This window comes from Silurus meridionalis, chromosome 10 (genome assembly GCF_014805685.1).
Source record: "Silurus meridionalis isolate SWU-2019-XX chromosome 10, ASM1480568v1, whole genome shotgun sequence".
NCBI classification, from domain to species: domain Eukaryota; kingdom Metazoa; phylum Chordata; class Actinopteri; order Siluriformes; family Siluridae; genus Silurus; species Silurus meridionalis.
In genome coordinates, this window is record NC_060893.1 from 9,586,433 (window position 1) to 9,605,272 (window position 18,840).

Genomic DNA, 18,840 nt, shown 5'->3' on the forward strand with positions numbered 1-18,840 from the left:
ATTGAGAAATGTCTAACACACAAAAAATAAATCTTGTCTTTTATAAAATTATTTCACATATCATTACATTTATTTTTTATTGGAATATAACCGGTAACTGCCTGACCTGCCTCTCCCGACTGCACGTTTCTGGGTGAATGCATGGAGAAAATTAGTTTTTATTGCTGAACCTCATGAATGCAGTTTGCCAGCATAGTGAAAAACACTAACATCGTACAGTAACACACTATTCATGTAAACATGGCTTGTCTGAAAGCCTTGTAACATTTAAAAATATCAAAACACAAAATCCTTTAATATTTCTTTTCATTTATAATATAAATGAAAGAAACAAGGAGATACAGTGTGGGAATTCCTTTGAAATGACTATTGAGTCGTTTGACAAAGACGTGCAGATGCTTTTGGGTTTTTTTTTTTCCTCGGTTGAAAAAATGTCTTAATTACATAGTAGTTATTCACAGGTGTTTTAAGGACTGTAGAGGGATATGTACTGAAGCACAAGCAGAAATATTGAAATAAAACCGTTATATTATAAAGCAATTTTAAAGGAGGAAGCCTCCACAAAGTCCCAAACATTTCAAAGCATTCAGTAGTTCATGACACTAAAGTGAAAAAACAATGAATCACGAAATTAGACATTCATCCGATTATCAGCAGCAGGAGTAGATTTTCCAGAGCATTACTCTGATACTGTGCTTTTGGTGGTGAACTGAAGGCCTTCCTGCTTAAGTCTTCTCAAAACAGGTGCATAAATGTTCTTCGTTATTGGTACGACAAGTCCTTTCGTGTTCAGCTCACCTAATCAAAAGAGAAAAACGCTTCAATTTGAATCGAGATGAGAAGTGTCATAATAACCAGATGGATAAAATAAAGTCGAACACATATAGAGCATGTTAAATGCATGTGGACATTTTACCATCGAGGACCATACGAGCTGCAATAGCAGCGGGGTAGCCCACTGTTTTGGCCATGGCAGAAAAGCCATTAGCATCTCCATAGACCACCATACTGATATGTTTCATCTCAAGTTCTCCTGTAGGATGTCTGATGCCAATGTCATTCTTCATGATGAGCAGATCTCTTTCACCTTTATCTGATGCAGCACAAAAGAGTTTGACAGTTTAGCTCTCTTATATACATACAGAATGCTTTAACTGAGACAGGTGAAGGTCTATATTTACCAAAAGACAGCTTATCTTCCAAATGTTTAGTTAGTGCTTCCAGGGTGGTGTTAGCATGAGGCACAGGCTCCTCGCTCAGCATTTCAAACCTAGTGGAGACAAACATGCATTACAATTTCAAATCCAAATTCTAAAACAGATGAATCTGTATTTATAAGGTTCAGTTTCAATACGCACCATTTAAGAGTCTGCATCTTAAACTCATCTCTTCCGATATGATTGAAAACAGCTTCCTCAAAAGACTCGTTGCTAACATCAGGGGACAAACCGATCTGCTTACACAGGAGCTCTTTCTGCAGACAAGATGGCAACTCTATATTAAAAACTAAAAATATGAGCTGTTTTTTTATGTGCTTCTTGTTGTATTGTTGCTCATCACATCATAGGTTGCAGTCTTTAGCATTAATTTAGCATTTTTTCTTCTATTGTACACACCACTGTAACGGTGCTAGCAATAAGAATCACTAAGCACATTACAAAATGTTTTTATTTGACACGTATTTAATGTGTTTCAGTGTACAGCCTTACCATTACTACAGAAGAAACTCTAGATCTTAAAAAAACAATCATCTAAAGCAATTAAGTTGAATAAAATGAAACGTTAAATATACATTATTTCTCAGTAAATTTGTTAGAAATATTTTCATCAGAAACTACTGACATTTTCTCGCAAGTGTTATGTTGTTTGTGTATTTCTTTGCCATTGAAAAATGAAAAAGAATGCAAAAAAAGCATTTTCATTAATGGTCTCATTGTATGTAAGTGAAATAAGTGTGTACCCAGGAGACAGGATCAGCTGTGTGCTCCAACATGGGACAATGCTCAGTATTAATCAGGCCTAGTTTTACAAAACTGCTCATTGCTCTTGAGAAACCCTGCAGGAACAAAGCACAAAGACATATTGAAATTGTTCACTCTGGATGCCATTGTGTTCAAGTCTGGGACAAAGGAACAAGTGATAAAAATAAATCACCTCTTGTGGGAGATCCTGGGGTCAGAAATATCATTGGAATGTGTGAAATCTAACTCAACCTGACCACCTAGTAACTGCAGAATTATCTAGACAGTATAAGAAAATAACCCTCTAAAATAACTTTCTTCTTAATTACAGGCTTTGCATTTGTTTGCCCCAATTGGTCTGACAGAAAATGTCTGCTGGATGGAAAACCTTAAAGCGTAGAGTCCCTCTGACCAATGTGTGTGCAGACTCAATGCCATAGGGTTCGGCATATTTGGTGCTGTCTCGATTGGGGAAGCCCTCAAGGTTAAAACCCGGCAAGAAGTCTATGGGCACAGTGACGTCCATTAGAGACCCACCAGGGGGAACGCTGATCACCTGGAAGTAACACACACACACACACACACACACACACACACACACACACAGTGCTATCAGTGCTATTTACAATGCATACTTCCCAGATGAAGTTTATTTATTTGCGTGCTAGAAGCAAAACCAAGTAAAAAAAATAAGAATGAATCCACCAGAAAAAAAACAACACATGCTTACACACATTTATCACAGCAATTATATATATATATATATATATATATATATATATATATATATATATATATATATATATATACACACACACACACACACACACACACACACACACACACGTGTGTGTTTAAAAAAAAAATGTATACGATTGCTCTTTGAATTCTAGGGTTTTATTTATTTTTATAAAAATAAATCCAAAATGGAGAGGCCATTATGACTAAGTACACCTTATGATGCAATAGCTTGATGGATCTGATTTTCAAAATGGAGACTGAATAAACAAATGATAAAACTTCAAAAATAAAAAAGTAAGCAAGGAATCCACGTTCAAGCACAAGCACAAAAATTTGTACAAGAATTTCTGTAAGATGTGCAGTGCATTTTATTTTGTTGGCAATACTCTTATTAAATATGATAGAATTACTGTCTACTGTTCTGTTAAGTTAATCTACTGTTACCTTAAACAGGCAACTATACCAGCGACTAGACTCCTAATCTAAAGAGTGACTATAAAAAATCAATTAAATTCCATTGAATGTGAACCATTTGCTATAACCATTTCATTGTGTACCTGTTGATATAGCTATAAGCTCGGAATGTAGCCATATGTAAAACATTGAGGTCCTTTGACACAAAAGTTTCAAAAGAAAATAAAAAGGCAGGAATTTCACAACAAAATGACTGTAAAATATTACTTGGCATGCTTTTCTTTCACATCCTCATTACCTGGTTGTCTTTGCGATAAATTGCAGGGCTGATGGTATTGAGCAACACTCCATATGGACTCCAGCTGAATTTATAACGCAGTGGATTGTCAGAATACTCTGGCGCAGGAAGGCCACCGCAGAAAGAACTGTAGGACTCGACCTGTGTTTAAAGAACGAAAAAAATCCTGCAAATCAGTACAGCAGTACAAACAAAAAAACCCAAATGGCTCAAAGACCCATTTTATACAACAACCAAATCAACACAACACAAAGTGTAAAAATGCTGCTCAGATGTCTGCCATGGATGCTAATGATTCTACCAGTGGTGATATATCACACCATCACACATAACAGTAAACACACATGACAAGTAAACACAAACACACAATACCTACAATGCAACCGTCTGCCTTGGCCTGGTCGATGCACTCCATGGCCAACATGTGATCAATGCCAGGGTCCACGCCCATCTCATTAACTATGGTGATGCCAGCCTCCTCAGCACTGGCAAAACATGCAGTGGCAAAAAAGCATCGTTAACACATCAGTGAAGATAATAATATATAATAAATAAGGTCAAACAATGTCTACCTCTTTTGGAGCTCTTTCATAGCTGGAGACAGGTAGCTGGCTGTCACTAGATTCACTTTCTTACTGATGCAATATTTAGCTATCAAAGGATGATAGTTATATGGCAGCATGCTAAAAAATAAATAAATAAAAATAACAAAGAATTAGCTCTGTTTGTTTAATGGAATAGTTTAATGGTAGAAAACACTATAAGGGGTTTATCATCCGTGCCTGATGACCAGGTCATGATCTTTGACCAGAGACTCGAGATGGCCCTCTTGGCTAGACACATCAAGCATCACAGGTATGGTGTTTGGATATTTGGCAGCAAGTTCTTCCGCTTGACTTAGAAGCATTGATGCTGAAAACAACCACAACACAAACACATACGTTTAAAACTCACGCTAAGAAAAATGGATACGTATATAGAGAATTACCTCTTTTAATAATAAAATAAGCCTAATAGGATTTCTTAGCATTTCTTAGCACCTACCCACTGTGACTTGGGTTCCAGGGTCCCTAGTGAGATACTCAACAACTGGGCAGGACACATAGCCAGAGCCAAGCAGCAGAACACGCTTCATTCCTCCTTTCTTGAGGATTTGTTCTGATTCCCTGTGAACCGGATGGTACAACCATAAGAAAACACACACACAAACCCACACACACACACACACACACACACACACACACACACACACACACACACACACACACCCTTTGAAGCGTGACATGCTAGTTAAAAGAAACCCCAAACACCACAGAAAGTAAGCAAAGGATAGACGCCTCATTACCTTGTGAAAAATGTTTTCAACCACATTTGGCTCCAGAAGGTTAATTAACGATTTCATTAAATAATGAAGGAACCAATAAATGCAAACAAATTACTTCAGACTATATGAACTGAAACGTGTAATGTGAAGCTCAGGTAGATGTAAAAACATCCCACACAAATAAAACACCTATATATATGAAGCTGATGGATGAGTGACAAATGCATTCTGTAATCACTTAATTTATATTTTTTGTTATTAGAAGTGTTCTGCTGAACAGCTACTGCATGAAATCAAAGACATGTGACAAAAGGCAAGAGCGAGTGAAGAGGAACTAATCTACGGCAGAAGCAAAAGAAGGTTGATGGCTTTTCATAAAGTAAATTGTCACAGCATGAAAGAAAGAAAATGTGAATGAAAAACGAAGATGGTTTTATGAAAAGCAACAACACCAAAACAATAGAATGTCTATGGTTAAGATAATACACCGAGTGCTCTGGCAATTATGGAAAGTCTCAATTGGCGGCTGTGAATAGTTTGTGAATGTGATTTGTCAGAAGTGTTTTGATCTTGGAGGGCTTTAAAAACACAAAAATAAACAAAACATTGAATGACATGCCAAAAAAAAAAAATCATTTGTGACAAGAACAAGTAGGACATGGTGGCTGAGATGAGAGGTAACGAGATGGTCTACCCGCAAAGGAAAGCTCCAAGCTGGAAAGCTCTAGCCATGCAAGGTGTTAAGGCATTGAGGGAAGGCACAGAAACCACATGATGACTGCACTGTGCCTGAACAGAACACATGGCTGGAGGTTAGAGTGAACATTAAACTGTATATGATGATGGGGCTTTTGTCCAGTAAGTAGTTTTTTTGGGGGGGGTTTTGATGCTTGAATATGTGAAGTGAAATCCTCCCATGAGATGTGTTCATTCAGGGAAAGATATATAATTTTACATTAAAACGTTCTCAATTAACAGATGATCATGACGTTAATTTTGAATCCATAATAACAGCTGGCAGCTAGATTATTTTATTTGACAGACATGAAGTTTAAGTTAACGCATCACACAAGACTGCTATATACAAAAAAAAATTATGCACATAGCGGTTTCATGAGATAGCTCGGTATGCACGTATAGAAAACATTCTACATTAAATAATTATAAAACAATTTTTAAAACCAATCTTTAACAAAGAAAATTCATAATAATTAAATGTAATGATTTTGTCAGGAGACAACTGTTTAATATTTATAAAAGGAGCCTTAGTTAGATGCACATTACAAAAATCACAGTGATTGAAAATCTTCAAAAAACAGAGGAACTTGTGCTTTCCGGTTTCTCATTAAAATAGCATTAAAAAGCAACATTTAAATGTGCCCTCAGACTGTCAGACCTGAAGAGTTTAAAGCAAACTAAGCAAATTTTCAAATCATTCCAAATTCTGTATTAAAGGCTTAGTTGTAATTATAATGAATCCAAAAAAACGCATAGCTCCTAGACATCAACATTTTAGCAAATCTGCAACCTTTATATCAGAGAAGGAAAAAGACTGTAAAAACATCATGGTAGGATTAGCTTAACGCACAAAAAAAAATTATAATAAAAAAAAAAAAATCCACTGGGTTTTATGTTCAATATTGGGTATAGGTAGAATTAATCTCCTCAATAGAGTTCACTAAACAGTGTCCCTCACAATCTTCCTCACTAGAGCGATAACACGTGTATCAAGAATATATAACCACATTCCCTCACTAGACAAAACACTGAGCGGAGCTTAACTTCATTTAATTAACCAATGCGGATCTTTAAGTTTTGGTCACAGTACAAGGTTTAAAAAAACAAACAGAATGGAGACAATGAAAATGAGCATTACCACCTAAAATAAAAATCGCTTCTATCAGCAATATCCGTTCTTCGGTCTTTAGATACATTAAGAAAATAAGTTTGATTGTATTGATTTCAAACAGCTTCGCATTCATTTAATAAAGTCAATGCATTTGACGTCGTCTTAATGGTAAAGTATGGCAGAGCTATGTAATGTACAAAGCCCTCATGCTTATATGCAGTTTCCTTAACTTTTACTAGCCCAAATATTATAACAAAACAATTTAGCTCTTGTAGCTAAAGCAGAAAAGACGTGCTTTGTTTTTGTATGTAGCATATAAACATAAAACACTGCAGACACGTTTCTTACCTTTTCTCTCTTAACTTCTGAATGTACTCAAACTTAGGAGTCAACTTCCCGTTAGAGGTTATTACAGCCTTAGGAACAGAATGAGAACAACATATGATCAAAGTACAAGTTTATGCATTTAAAGCCTTAAATCAGCCAGATACTCAACAGCGACACACAAAGAGAAAGAAGCACATCAAGTTAAGCATTAACTCTCAGGCTAGAGGGCTTAGAGAAAGCAGTCACAAATTACTGACTAATTAAACAACAGTGGATATGCAAACATGTCAGGAAAATGCTCTGTTGTCAGGCAGAGTTATAAAACAGACTCATATAAACACAGACTAGACAAAAGGATGCATCTGAGAACCTACATCTCTGACTTGTGGAGAAAAGGTCTCCTCATCCAGTTGCTTTGTTGCATCTGACTGAAGCTTATAAAAGAAAGAAGATAAAAAAAATTATAATAAATGAGCATCAAGAAATAGACATGTGATAATTAACACAAAGCAGTTAATGGTTTAGCTGCCTGTAGGAAACCTTCTTGTATCCAGTGCAGTCTTCTCCGAAAGGAAACCAAACTGATAAGAAAGCTGATTATTACTTACCCTAGAGTGCTAGGTCTTACCATTTCCCAAATGTAGGGGAACAAGCGATTGCCAAAGTACTCGGTCGCCTCAATGGGAAGCTGGGCTGGCAAGTTATCAATAGAGCACATGAGAATGCCTTTTCCTTCCACACTATAAAAAGACAAGAAACAATGATTCACTCTAAGAAATATTTATAGCTGCCTCTTATTTTTTTCAGCAGCATTTGGTCATATTTATACCTGTCATGGTCGATGTGCTGGTTGGCATCATACATGCAAAATGGATTCTCAATGGTGGTGCATTCTGTCATGAACTCAATAGACCCTCCAGTGTCTGCAGAAATGTCACAGATTGCCAAGAGCCTGGCAAGGATTGAGAAACAAAAGAGAAATAATTTGGGTGATCTTTTTCACTAAATATCAGTTTAATAAGCAACACAGCTACACAAAAAGGTCCACAAGCGGTGGTACCAAAACAGGCAACAAAAAAAGCAGGATATTGAAATTCTTATCCATTTGAAAGCATATTAAGAAGTGAGAGAATGTTAACACTCAATTGAAAGCTTTCAGGATCAGCCAATGGGGTATAGTGCAATAGTACAGAGAATGCTACCAGCTAACAGACAGAAAAGAGTTGAATGTCTTGAAGTGAAATCTGACAAGTGTCTCCAATCTTGTTAGACATTACTTAACGAAACATAGGTATATAGTGTTTTCTTCAAGGGAACTTTCACCAAACACCAGTTGTAAGGGTGCATGTGTGTTTGTTTCTGGATTCGAAAGTGATTATTAAGTTCTTAAAACACACAGCTGACAAAAGATGGTTCAACACTTTGTATTTATAACACTGTATTTTCTCAGTAATAAAACACGATTTCTTGTTAAAAAAAAAAAAAAAAAGCACCTTGAACCACAAAACAAGAAAGAAAATCTTACTTGTGTGGCAGGGCGGGCCAGCCTTCAGTCACAGCCGCTACAGTTTTTAGGGGTCGCATGAGCTTCTGTGCATCGAGTCGCCGCAGCAGCCTTGGAGTGTGTGGGTCCCAGTATATGCCGTTTATCAGACATGTTGTATACGGTGCTACCTTTAAACATAATGGCTAAAGTCAGTTTCTCTTTCTGTTGTCAATGTGTCTCAGATGTTGCTCATATTTAAATTACTGTTTGTTTTAAAAAAACAGCCATTAGGTGACATCTTGATTAAGATTCTTTACAAATGAACATTAAAACATGTCTCTAAGTCTATGAGTGAGCAAATCTTTACCAGGCAGAAAAAACATGAGCATTACACAAGAGTTGTATTCCTCTTGAGTAATTAATGAAGCAAACACTTGAAGACTAGCTCTTTGTGCTTTAATAGGCTAAGAGTGTCTGTAAACTGCACATTCAGTTCATAGCTATGTGTGGAAACCTTTAAATAAAAAGGAAAAACAGGCAAACTCTGTTTCTCCTGTGATTAGCAGAAACAGAACCACTAGTGTTTTTACATGTTTTAATGGATATCTGGCATTATTTTTTTAAGAAACAGACTTATTTGTAAAACCTCTGTAGGAGCATTTACACAAGAAATTTGGTGTTCATGAAAACCCTGTAGTTAAAATCCCAATCACACTCCTGCCTGTGTGTACATTTAGGGCTCAACTGATATCTTTCAAGTAATACTTGCTATTAGTTACTGTACTTTAAAAAAAAAATAGGGATCTATAGTTAAACCCAAGATTAAAAATACATAAATAGCTAATGTATTTCACTTACACACATAATTCATATGAAGCCCAGTCAATTCATATGAATGGCATTAACTAAATAAATAATAGATAGGGGGAAAAAAAGAGAGCCATCACCTCCATAAATGAAGGCGGATAAAAACCAGTCGTGTAATTAGCAGGAAAAGCAGCTGTATAAATTGATTCTGGATAAACAGTCTGTATAAACAGCACAGACAGTGTGCATATTGGTTCTGTTTGGATGGCATCTTGTTTTATACTGTTACAACATCACATTAAGGACAGAATTAAATATAAACATGACTGATCTGGTAAAAGATCCACTGATCTGTATACTCCGTGTCTACTATGTTGTGTGCACAAACTATCTTTGGCTTCCGATAACACGCACATATCTGATTTTATATTTAATATATATTATATATACACACATATGTATATACACACACACACACACACACATATATACATATATATATATATATATATATATATATATATATATATATATATATATATATATATATATATATATATATATACTGTATATAAATAAATAAACTGCATATTTGTTCATTCTTAATACTCACAGACGATCGAAAGTGAGAGGTGTAACGTTCAGGGTGGTGCTCATACTCAAAAGGATCATAAAGGCCATCGCTCTTTCGCACTAAATGGTGGTGTCTGCTGATCACTGTGCCATACACTTTTGACATATCTGTTGATACACATCCATAAATAAACACAAATTGTCTGCAGCAAGCAATAACAAGCCAAAATGAAGCAAATGCATTGCACAGACTAATTTGAGGACAGCATCCCGAAGGTCGAATGCTCAGGGCAAAACAAAACAAAGGTAGCACCAACCATAAACAAAACCATAAAAAGGAGTACCTCCTGATCTGGAGACCTCTTTTAGTTCATGTGGCTCCACAAATTCACATGGAAGCTCATTGAAAACATCTTGTGCACCCTACACAGAAGATTAGAAACGTGTGAATGAAGATGCATAAGCGATGATGCGCTTTGTAATGTGATTCTATAAAAGGATTCTGCTGAATTTTTTTGTACGTACATTAGATACGTTGCCAGTGCCAGTAAACACAAATGTCAGCGGCCCAATGGACTTGGGCATGAGACCCAGTGAAATTTCATACCCACAATCCCTCACTGCTTGTACGGCTTGACTGACGTTCCTGTAATTGTGTGCCATTCCAACATGCTGTTGTGTGATTGAAAGATAAGAGGTGCCATATAAATAAAAATGTATTTAAATGACAGAAATTTGATCTTTTAAATCTTAATATGACAAACATGAGGCTTACTGAGATACATTTTCACACACACACACACCACACTAATTGAGTGGCATGAGAAAAAATGTCTTTAAAAAAAACTAAGGTGCTAATTGAAATAAAGTGTTTTGATTATTTTGTCATCTTATGGTAAAGAATAAAACATCTCATAGATTCATGCATGAAAATGATCCAAACCATAAAGGGAGTGTGGTGTCCAAGGGCCAGTAATCGGACACCCAGCCCATGTAGAATATTAATCATCCCTAAATAAAGAAAAAAGCATTAGCATTCAAGTGGATATAACAGCATTTAAAACAAAGAAACAAACAAAACAAATCAAAACAAATATAAGCAACTGACCCAGAATATGAATCATAAAATCCTCACCAAAGTGCTAAAACCAATGAGTAAAATTGTATAAAGTAAACCCTCACATTAAGCATCACACAATACAATGTATTACTTTACCAGCAACTCCAGCCCACTTTCCAAATGCGACAATTCTGAAGCCATTTTCGTCAACCATTTTCTCATAATCAATCAGCCGCACTTCCTGCGAAGAGTAAATCGTTGGATCAGGAATCTAAGCTTCTGAAACACCATTTTGCTCAGAAATATTCATGCATCTTTATCAAAGTAAGACTGTGAGATTTCTGTAGGTTCCTGCCTGAGCAGTTATGACTCTGGCGTATGAAGGTCATCACAAACTGAATGCAAAGAAGAGCAGTTAAGAGCTGTTGCAAAAAAAATTTAATAAATTATACATAAAAGCAGGAGCGCATTGAATGGATTTACCTTTTTGAGTAAATCATCTAAAAGACCCATGTTGGCCTCCTGGGCTTTGATGGTGTGGGAAAAGAAAGCGTAGGTTTTTTTTGGAATTATCTTTTTTTCTGGCGGCCTCTTCACACCAATGATGAGAGAAGCCTCTGAGATGTCCTCCTGTATAATGGCTCCTGCTTTCTCATAGAACTAAAAAAAAAAAAAAGACATTGTGTGATGTAACTTTTTTCATAAAAACAAGGGAAGCCACTTAACATGACTAAGTAGAAATATGAAAACTGGCAAAACGAGACATGAATGAAAGAGCTTCCATTGATTTAATACTGCAAAAAACATTTGAATACCTGAATTTTGCATAGCAAAGAAAAACCAAATGTGTGGGTCTGGGAAAAGCTGGTCACATGGACGAATTGCAAAATTGTACACACACACACACACACACACACACACACACACACACACACACACACACACACACACACATTTCCTGAACTGAAACTTTGTCTCTCTTGCACATATCTCTCCACCAGAAGTAAGTTCTAGTATTGTAATGTCTAGAAACAGAGAAGTGGGGAAAGGGAAAAAAAAAAAAAAAAAAAAAAAAAAAAAAAAAGATTTTCATTTCAATTCTTGCTGAAAAATGAACTTCTATCCTCCACATTAATGTGAGCATCACAGGCAATTTGACAGCCAGTATCTGATTTCAATCTGAACTGAGTAAGCTTCTGCTCGTTTCACTGTGACATATAGCCATCCATCAACTTGTCAAACATGAGAAAATCACACTTAGCTAGCAAGGTTTTACATGTCTTTATGTAGATTAATTGCATTTACTGCCGTATTTGTTAAAAAAGGCTCAGAACACAACATGACCTTGGCAGTCAGAAAACCAAGCAGTGTTATCAAGTAGTCTAAATAAAAGCAAAACCTGACACCACTTTTTTTTGGCTATTTTCCACAATTTCGCCATTGCGACAGGGTTTTCCCAGACCCCACACACATACACATACACACACACACACACACACACACACACACACACACACACACAAAACTACTTAAAACTCACTGACACCATATATAAAGCTTCTGGTCCTAGAATAAACAGAACTTAACATAGATGGTTTAATGTTGAGTTTTGCTGTGTACAAAACAGGCCCATGTTTACTCACTCTATTGTGAATGGCTCTCCTATTGGAGGGCTGCACTAACACTTTGTGGCCTGCTGCAGTGATTTCTTTTACATGTTGCGGGGCAAGGGGTGCCCGTCTCTCCCACACGTTCACATCCTCGCGTCGGATAGCCATCACAGTTTTATGATGATTCCACCTCCGCTGGCTGTACACACAGCCTTTCACCCTCCTGCTCTGGCCTCTCACAAGTCGCAGCATGGCTTCAAGGAAAGGTTACAACTACACAGGTGGAGTGAGGTTAGCAAATGCCAGGGTGCAGACATAAATAAAACCATTCAGAATCATTTCACACACTGACAGGATATGCAGATTTGGTTTTGGAAGGGAGAAGACTGCAGCTGAATGCAAGAAGACAACAAGCGATATATCTTATTTACTACATTTATGTATGATATAAAACAATAAATCGATCTGCTAATAGGAAAAATAATGGACATTGGGTGACGGGATGCTGGCCTGCTAACAAAATAAATCTGATCGATAATAATCAACTTGTGTTAACAAGAACTTCAGTTTTCTCCCCCTGTTGGAGGGAGCAGCTACAGTATGTTCCAATTAGAGGTGGAGCAGATTTTTGAGCCAGGAAAATAAAACCTATTCAAATTCATTGCTGCCAATATTGTGAAACAGTCTGTCAATGTCATGATTAATGATAGTTTAGAAAAACTTTTTGAATATAAATTTGTTTTAAAACATTAGGTTACAAACAGAATTTACATTCAATGTTTTGTCACTGCTAAATAATCAGCCAAAAGACAATTGTGTATTTGTATAGAAACATTGCATACAGGATATGAGCTCAACTATGTAACAAGGTGTTCAGTATTTAATACAGAACAATTCTTCACGTGTCAGAAATCAGGTGAAACACAAACACTCTGAATGCATACTTCTTTTTACAGAAGTTATATATTTTATTTCTCTTTCACTAGGAACACTTATCTTCTGTCTGCTTATTGGCCACGAGCTTCATTTCACTGGAATCTGAGTTCTGTGAAACCTAAATATATCTTACATACTTCATGTCACTGGTCAACTGAAACCTTTAGGTAAATATTAAAGATACAGGATTCACTTGTGGTTATGACACAAATCTAGATTGCCTTCTATTTAATCAAACTCGACAAGTGTATAATGTGCTGTAAACCCTGACATGTTTAGAGTACCTCTATATTTACCTACCTTAGCAGTGCTCACACACACACACACACACACACACACACACACACACACACACACACACAGCGCACTGTTTTATTCTATTGGAATTGAATACTGGTGACCCCACAGTCATATAGACATATAGATGCATTAAATGAACATCACTCACCTCTCAGTGTGTTTTAATTATAAAATCAGATCTGAACCTGGTGTTTCTGCCCTAGAAATGTTTCAGCTTCATAAGCGCTCCAAGCCCAGGCTCTGTCTAAAATAGCAGCTATAGGGCAGTATGCAGTTTCGGACGCGGTCCCCTGACTTGCCTCCTTCATTCCTCCAATCGCGAGTCTGATCGAGGATCTGCCTTCTTCCGTGTCCTTGACGTAAGCGTCGCGTTTTTATGACCTCACTGCCTGGAACAGGAAAAGTTGTGAGCGCGCGGACACCAGGCTTCCTACCTTGTGGGCATGTGCGTGTAGTTTGTGGTCTTGTTTTCTCCTGGTATTCATATGAGTCACATACCTGTGCAAACCTGACTATAACTCAATAAAAAAAAAAAAACATGCACACAAATCCCAGCGTTGACTCCAAGCCAGGCAGCGTGATTCATCCAAAAGTGTTCGGATTTAATCATGCAAACGTTTACAGGACAATAGAGACAATATGCAAACCCACGAGAATGCGAATGCAGCAGTGAGGAAGCACTGTAGTGTCGCCTATTATGTTTAAGTCTAAAAGAATGATACAGAAGCTGACATGCATGTCTTAACACCTGGCCAACTGCATATTCATATATTATACAATCACCAATCATATGGCAGCAGTGTAACCTATAAAAGACAGGTGTTCCTAATAAAGTGGACAGTGAGAAATGTATTTATTACCCATTAGTCCGATTCTGTTTTATCTTGCTGGAATTGAATACTCTTGACCCCAAGTCCCACCTAATTACTCTATTAAAATAATATCATACCTGACGCACAACACTGTCATTTACACTACCATACACTCACACTTTATGTACATTAATGATCTGTCATTGGCGAGGATGGACAAGATTAGGAATGAGTTTACTAGAGGGACAGCCCATGTAGGACGTTTTAGTGACAAGGTGAGGGAGGTGAGATTAAGATGGTTTGGACATGTGCAGAGGAGAGACATGGGTTATATCGGTAGGAGAATGCTGAGGATGGAGCTACCAGAAAGGAGGAAAAGAGGAAGGCCAAGAAGGAGTTTCATGGATGTGGTGAGGGAAGACATGCAGGTAGTTGTGGTGAAAGAGGCAGATGTAGAAGACAGAGGGGTATGGAGACGGATGATCCGCTGTCGCGACCCCTAATGGGAGCAGCCGAAAGAAGAAGAAGAAGAAGAAGAAGCAGAAGAAGAAGCAGAAGAAGAAGAAGAAGAATGTCCCCCTATTTAATACTCATACTGTCTATATTGTCTCACATTGTCTGTGTTGTCTTGTCTGTTTTGTCTGGTATAGTCCAAGCTGAATGTATAGTTTTTATTTATGTCTGTACTTTGAGAGTCACTAACAGCTGGAACCAAATTCCTTGTGTGTCAACTCACTTGGCCAATAAATCTGATTCTGATTCTGATTTTGATTAGCACAGTCATGTGTTGTTTTTTTATATTGTCTCTATTCTTCTGTAAAAGCTTACATTATTTAATGGTTTAATGCATTCAATTCTTCCCCCTAAAAAAGTAAAAAAAAAAAAATAGCAAGTAGATGTCATATTTGCAGATTATATAAAGTGCTTCAATATTGGTGCATTTTTTTGTCAGCTTGGGAAATCAGCGTTACTCACAAATAGATGTTAAAATGTCAGATAGTGACAGGAGGAAATGTGCTGCTGTGGAGCAGGAACCATACTCGCCACAAGGGGGTGTTGTTGCTGCAGTATATCATCATGATAAACTACAGCAATAAACCCAGCAGAATTTCCTAGATAAGGAAGTGGTTATCACAGTTACTATAAAAAAAAAAGACAGATAAAAATAAAATAAGTCTACTTTTGACTACTATATTTATATTAAGTTAGGAAAAAAGACTTCTGTAATAGATTGATTCCCTCAGACAATACATTTTTCTTTCAGTGAGCTTTGCCTTTGCATGGACGTTTTTGTTTGGTGAAATATGACCAAATTAATCACAGATTAATTAATTTACATGTTCATTTATACAGACCCAGTGGGAACGCAAGGACATGACCTCACCTCCTCCAGCTCAAGCGCTGTTCATGTTCATGACTATATCTTAATGAGTTGTAATTTTCTCATTAGGCACAGTCCCATTACTCCTACACACACATTGCAAAAGTGAAAAAAAAAACAACGCAAATTGAACACTATAACACGCAGTGTGGGAAATAATAAGAACAATATGACATAAAACGTAAGTTTTTTTTATTTATTTGTATTTTCCCCTCGTTATAACGATTTATATGTTGTTTTGATGAGAAATCTGAAGCCAGTGATAATTATATACAACAAACTCTTGCATAATTCACGACGATTTAACCGAAATAATCAGTAACAGCATGGCTGATAAAGAACAGCAAACTATAAATATGTGATATTGTACACAATGAAGAAAATAAAGCGCCGTCACAGAAATAAGCCTAATGATGTTTACAACTCACTCTCTTTAAGTTAAAAAAATGCATTTCTTTTAGACAAAATAATAAAAGAGTCAATAAAGGTGTGTAATAAACCATATAGCACGCAGTTTACATACCCTGAGAGTGAAAAGAATGGTATCATTGTATTTTTTTACTAAGGATTCTAAAAAAAACCCACACAAACAAACAAAAACGAAAGATAATCGAGCGGTTTGTTTGCAGGATAAAGGAGTGCAGTTTGTTGAGAAAGAGTCTGGTGTGTCAGAACCAGCAGGAACAGTAAAGCGTTCAAACCCGCACAGTCTGCATAGTGGGGAGCACGTGCCCTACTGAGCAGCCTGGACTGTCGCGTGGGTCATAAACACGCGCGCAGTGTTCACGGGGCCTCGCGCTGCTCTGAAGGGGTTCCCGGTGAGTGCGGGTCCGGTGAAGCGTCGTGCAGTTTTCGTATGTGTTTTTTCAGGTCGAAGTTCCTGCAGAAGCCTTTGCCGCATGTGGGGCAGGTGAAGGGCTTCTTGTCGTTGTGCGTGTGCATGTGGAAAGTCAGGTTGTAGACCTGGTGAAAGGCTTTGTTGCAAATACTGCACTTGAACTGTTTCTCGCCGCTGTGCGTCAGTTTGTGGTTTTTGTAGTTGCCTAAAAGACGGGAGCAAGAAAGAGGTTTAATAATCCACAATTTAATCTCTGATATATTTCAATAATAGTTGTTTCCTTTTCCCCAAAATACACGTGCATATTTGGAATTTCGAAGAACAAACTTTATATATATATATATAAAAAAAGAAAAATATAAAGGGTAATAAATGATTAATGAATGAAAATTAGCTAATAATTATTACCTTTTTGGTGAAATCCCTTCCCGCAGAATTCACACACGAACGGTTTGTATCCGGCGTGGATGCGCGCGTGTGTGTTCAGAGTCGAGCTCCGGTTAAACGCTTTCCCACACTGATGGCATTTGTGCGGTTTTTCCTGCAAACACATATAAGGGAGATTATGAGCAACAAAAAATATAAAGTGTAGAATGATAAAAAAAAAAAAAAAGAATTAGATTCAATCGCTTAAGGATTTTGGTTATGAAATAACATTTTCATTTAATAGCTGCAGCTGACAGTATAATCATCACTGGACTGTACTTTTTTTTTGCATCTCCAACGAGATAAATAATTTAAACAATTAAAAAATTAACTCTTTTTTTTTTAACCAACAGCACATTAAACATTATAAATATAAAATTATGGGAACATAAATATTGTTTTTCTTCATCTTCTTCTTCTTAATATTATACATTTTTCTTCTTATTGTTGTTAATAGCAACAACAACATCAATAATAATAATAATAATAATAATAATAATAATAAAATCGAAAAACATATTATTAAAACAAAAATGGAAAACTTAAAGCACTACCTGAGTATGAATGATTTTGTGACGACACAGAGTGCTCGCTTGACGAAATCCTTTGCCGCACACTTTACACACAAACGGTCTGGCTCCTGTGTGCACGGGCATGTGTCGGGTTAAATTATAATGCGCGTTGAATACCTGGAAATAATATTACATGATAAATAAATCATTTTGAACTTATTTACTGGAAGGAAAAAAACAATAAAATCATTAAAAAATGACAAATATCTAATTCAGTAATGTGCATATATAATAATATAATATAATATAATATAATATAATATAATATATAATATAATATAATATAATATAATATAATATAATATAATTTTGAAATACAAAAATAAAAAACGTGTAATAAAAAGTTCCGCTTATTTGAAAATGTGTAAAAAAAAAAAAGAATGAAATGATGAACGATATAAAAGTGTGTTTTCTTCCCCACCTTGCCGCAGACTTCACACGTGAACACTTTGGCTTTGGCTGGGGGAGAGCTGCTGTGTAACTTGGCTGAGCTTTTGAACAGTTTCTCGGACAGGATGTGTGCGCTCTCCTTCATGTAGTGCTGCAGCTGAGAGTGCGAGAGCTCCTTTAGCGCCAGAGCTCCGGGGTACGAGTCCAGGCCGTGCGCGCCTCTGCTCTTCTCTCCCAGAAGGTTTTTGTGGCGCGGGTGTAACGGGCTGTTCAGCAGGTACGAGGCCACCGGGTGCAGGTTTAGCAGGGCGGCGGGCGGAGGCGCGCATGCGCTCTCGCCACAGTTCACGTAGCACACGGCGGCAGCAGCGGTGTGCATGGACGAGTGCGAAAGTACCCGCGGCCGGAAAAGTTTGTACTGTCCGATCGCAGGTGCTGCGTCCCGCTGCTCGGCCTTGGCGTTGGCGCCGATGCTCAGGAGCTCGCCGGTGCCGTAGGGAAACTCGGGCTCGCCGCGGCTCGATTCTACTCTGTGAAGTTTGTGCGCGGGCTCGTAGGCGAGCGGCATGAGCGGCAGCACGCAGTGCAGCGGGGACGGAGGCACAGCGAGGGAGGCCCGTGTGTCGGCCTTTCCCGCGGCACCGTGCTGAACACAGTTGGGCAGAGACAACATCGACTTGGGCTCTGGCGTCCTGGCCATAATCCGCTCGATCGAGAACGCCAGGGGTTTGGCGC

The 18,840-nt window shown here is 37.4% G+C and overlaps 2 protein-coding genes across 3 annotated transcripts in view; both read right to left on the reverse strand.

Annotated features, from left to right (window-relative positions):
- Positions 1-276: 276 nt before the first annotated feature.
- On the reverse strand, positions 277-14,005 carry aass (aminoadipate-semialdehyde synthase). Of its 2 annotated transcripts, XM_046859695.1 has the most exons (24): positions 13,835-14,005; positions 12,484-12,723; positions 11,324-11,500; positions 10,997-11,081; positions 10,724-10,791; positions 10,306-10,452; positions 10,125-10,203; positions 9,821-9,948; positions 8,440-8,588; positions 7,744-7,866; positions 7,543-7,654; positions 7,289-7,348; positions 6,936-7,003; positions 4,459-4,580; positions 4,197-4,326; positions 3,987-4,097; positions 3,791-3,899; positions 3,415-3,555; positions 2,350-2,517; positions 1,961-2,056; positions 1,359-1,474; positions 1,182-1,270; positions 917-1,093; positions 277-798 (listed from the first exon to the last, which is right to left on the reverse strand). In XM_046859695.1, exons 2-24 carry the CDS (start codon positions 12,700-12,702, stop codon positions 680-682), a joined length of 2,793 nt encoding a protein of 930 aa, XP_046715651.1. In that variant the 5' UTR covers positions 12,703-12,723; positions 13,835-14,005; the 3' UTR covers positions 277-679. The 2 variants fall into 2 exon arrangements, with proteins under 2 accessions (XP_046715651.1, XP_046715652.1); XM_046859696.1 differs by lacking the exons at positions 12,484-12,723; positions 13,835-14,005 and having other exon boundaries at positions 10,997-11,235; positions 11,324-11,462.
- A 2,056-nt stretch (positions 14,006-16,061) lies between these two features.
- Positions 16,062-18,840, reverse strand: part of fezf1 (FEZ family zinc finger 1) — a 3,667-nt gene continuing 888 nt past the window's right edge. Inside the window, exons 1-4 of the mRNA XM_046859728.1 lie at positions 18,137-18,840; positions 17,698-17,832; positions 17,126-17,258; positions 16,062-16,922 (exon numbers count right to left, since the gene is read on the reverse strand). The exon at positions 18,137-18,840 is cut by the window's right edge and continues 888 nt beyond it. Coding sequence (XP_046715684.1) covers positions 16,663-16,922; positions 17,126-17,258; positions 17,698-17,832; positions 18,137-18,840 — 1,232 coding nt within the window. The 3' untranslated portion in view covers positions 16,062-16,662. The remainder of the gene's footprint in view (positions 16,923-17,125; positions 17,259-17,697; positions 17,833-18,136) is intronic.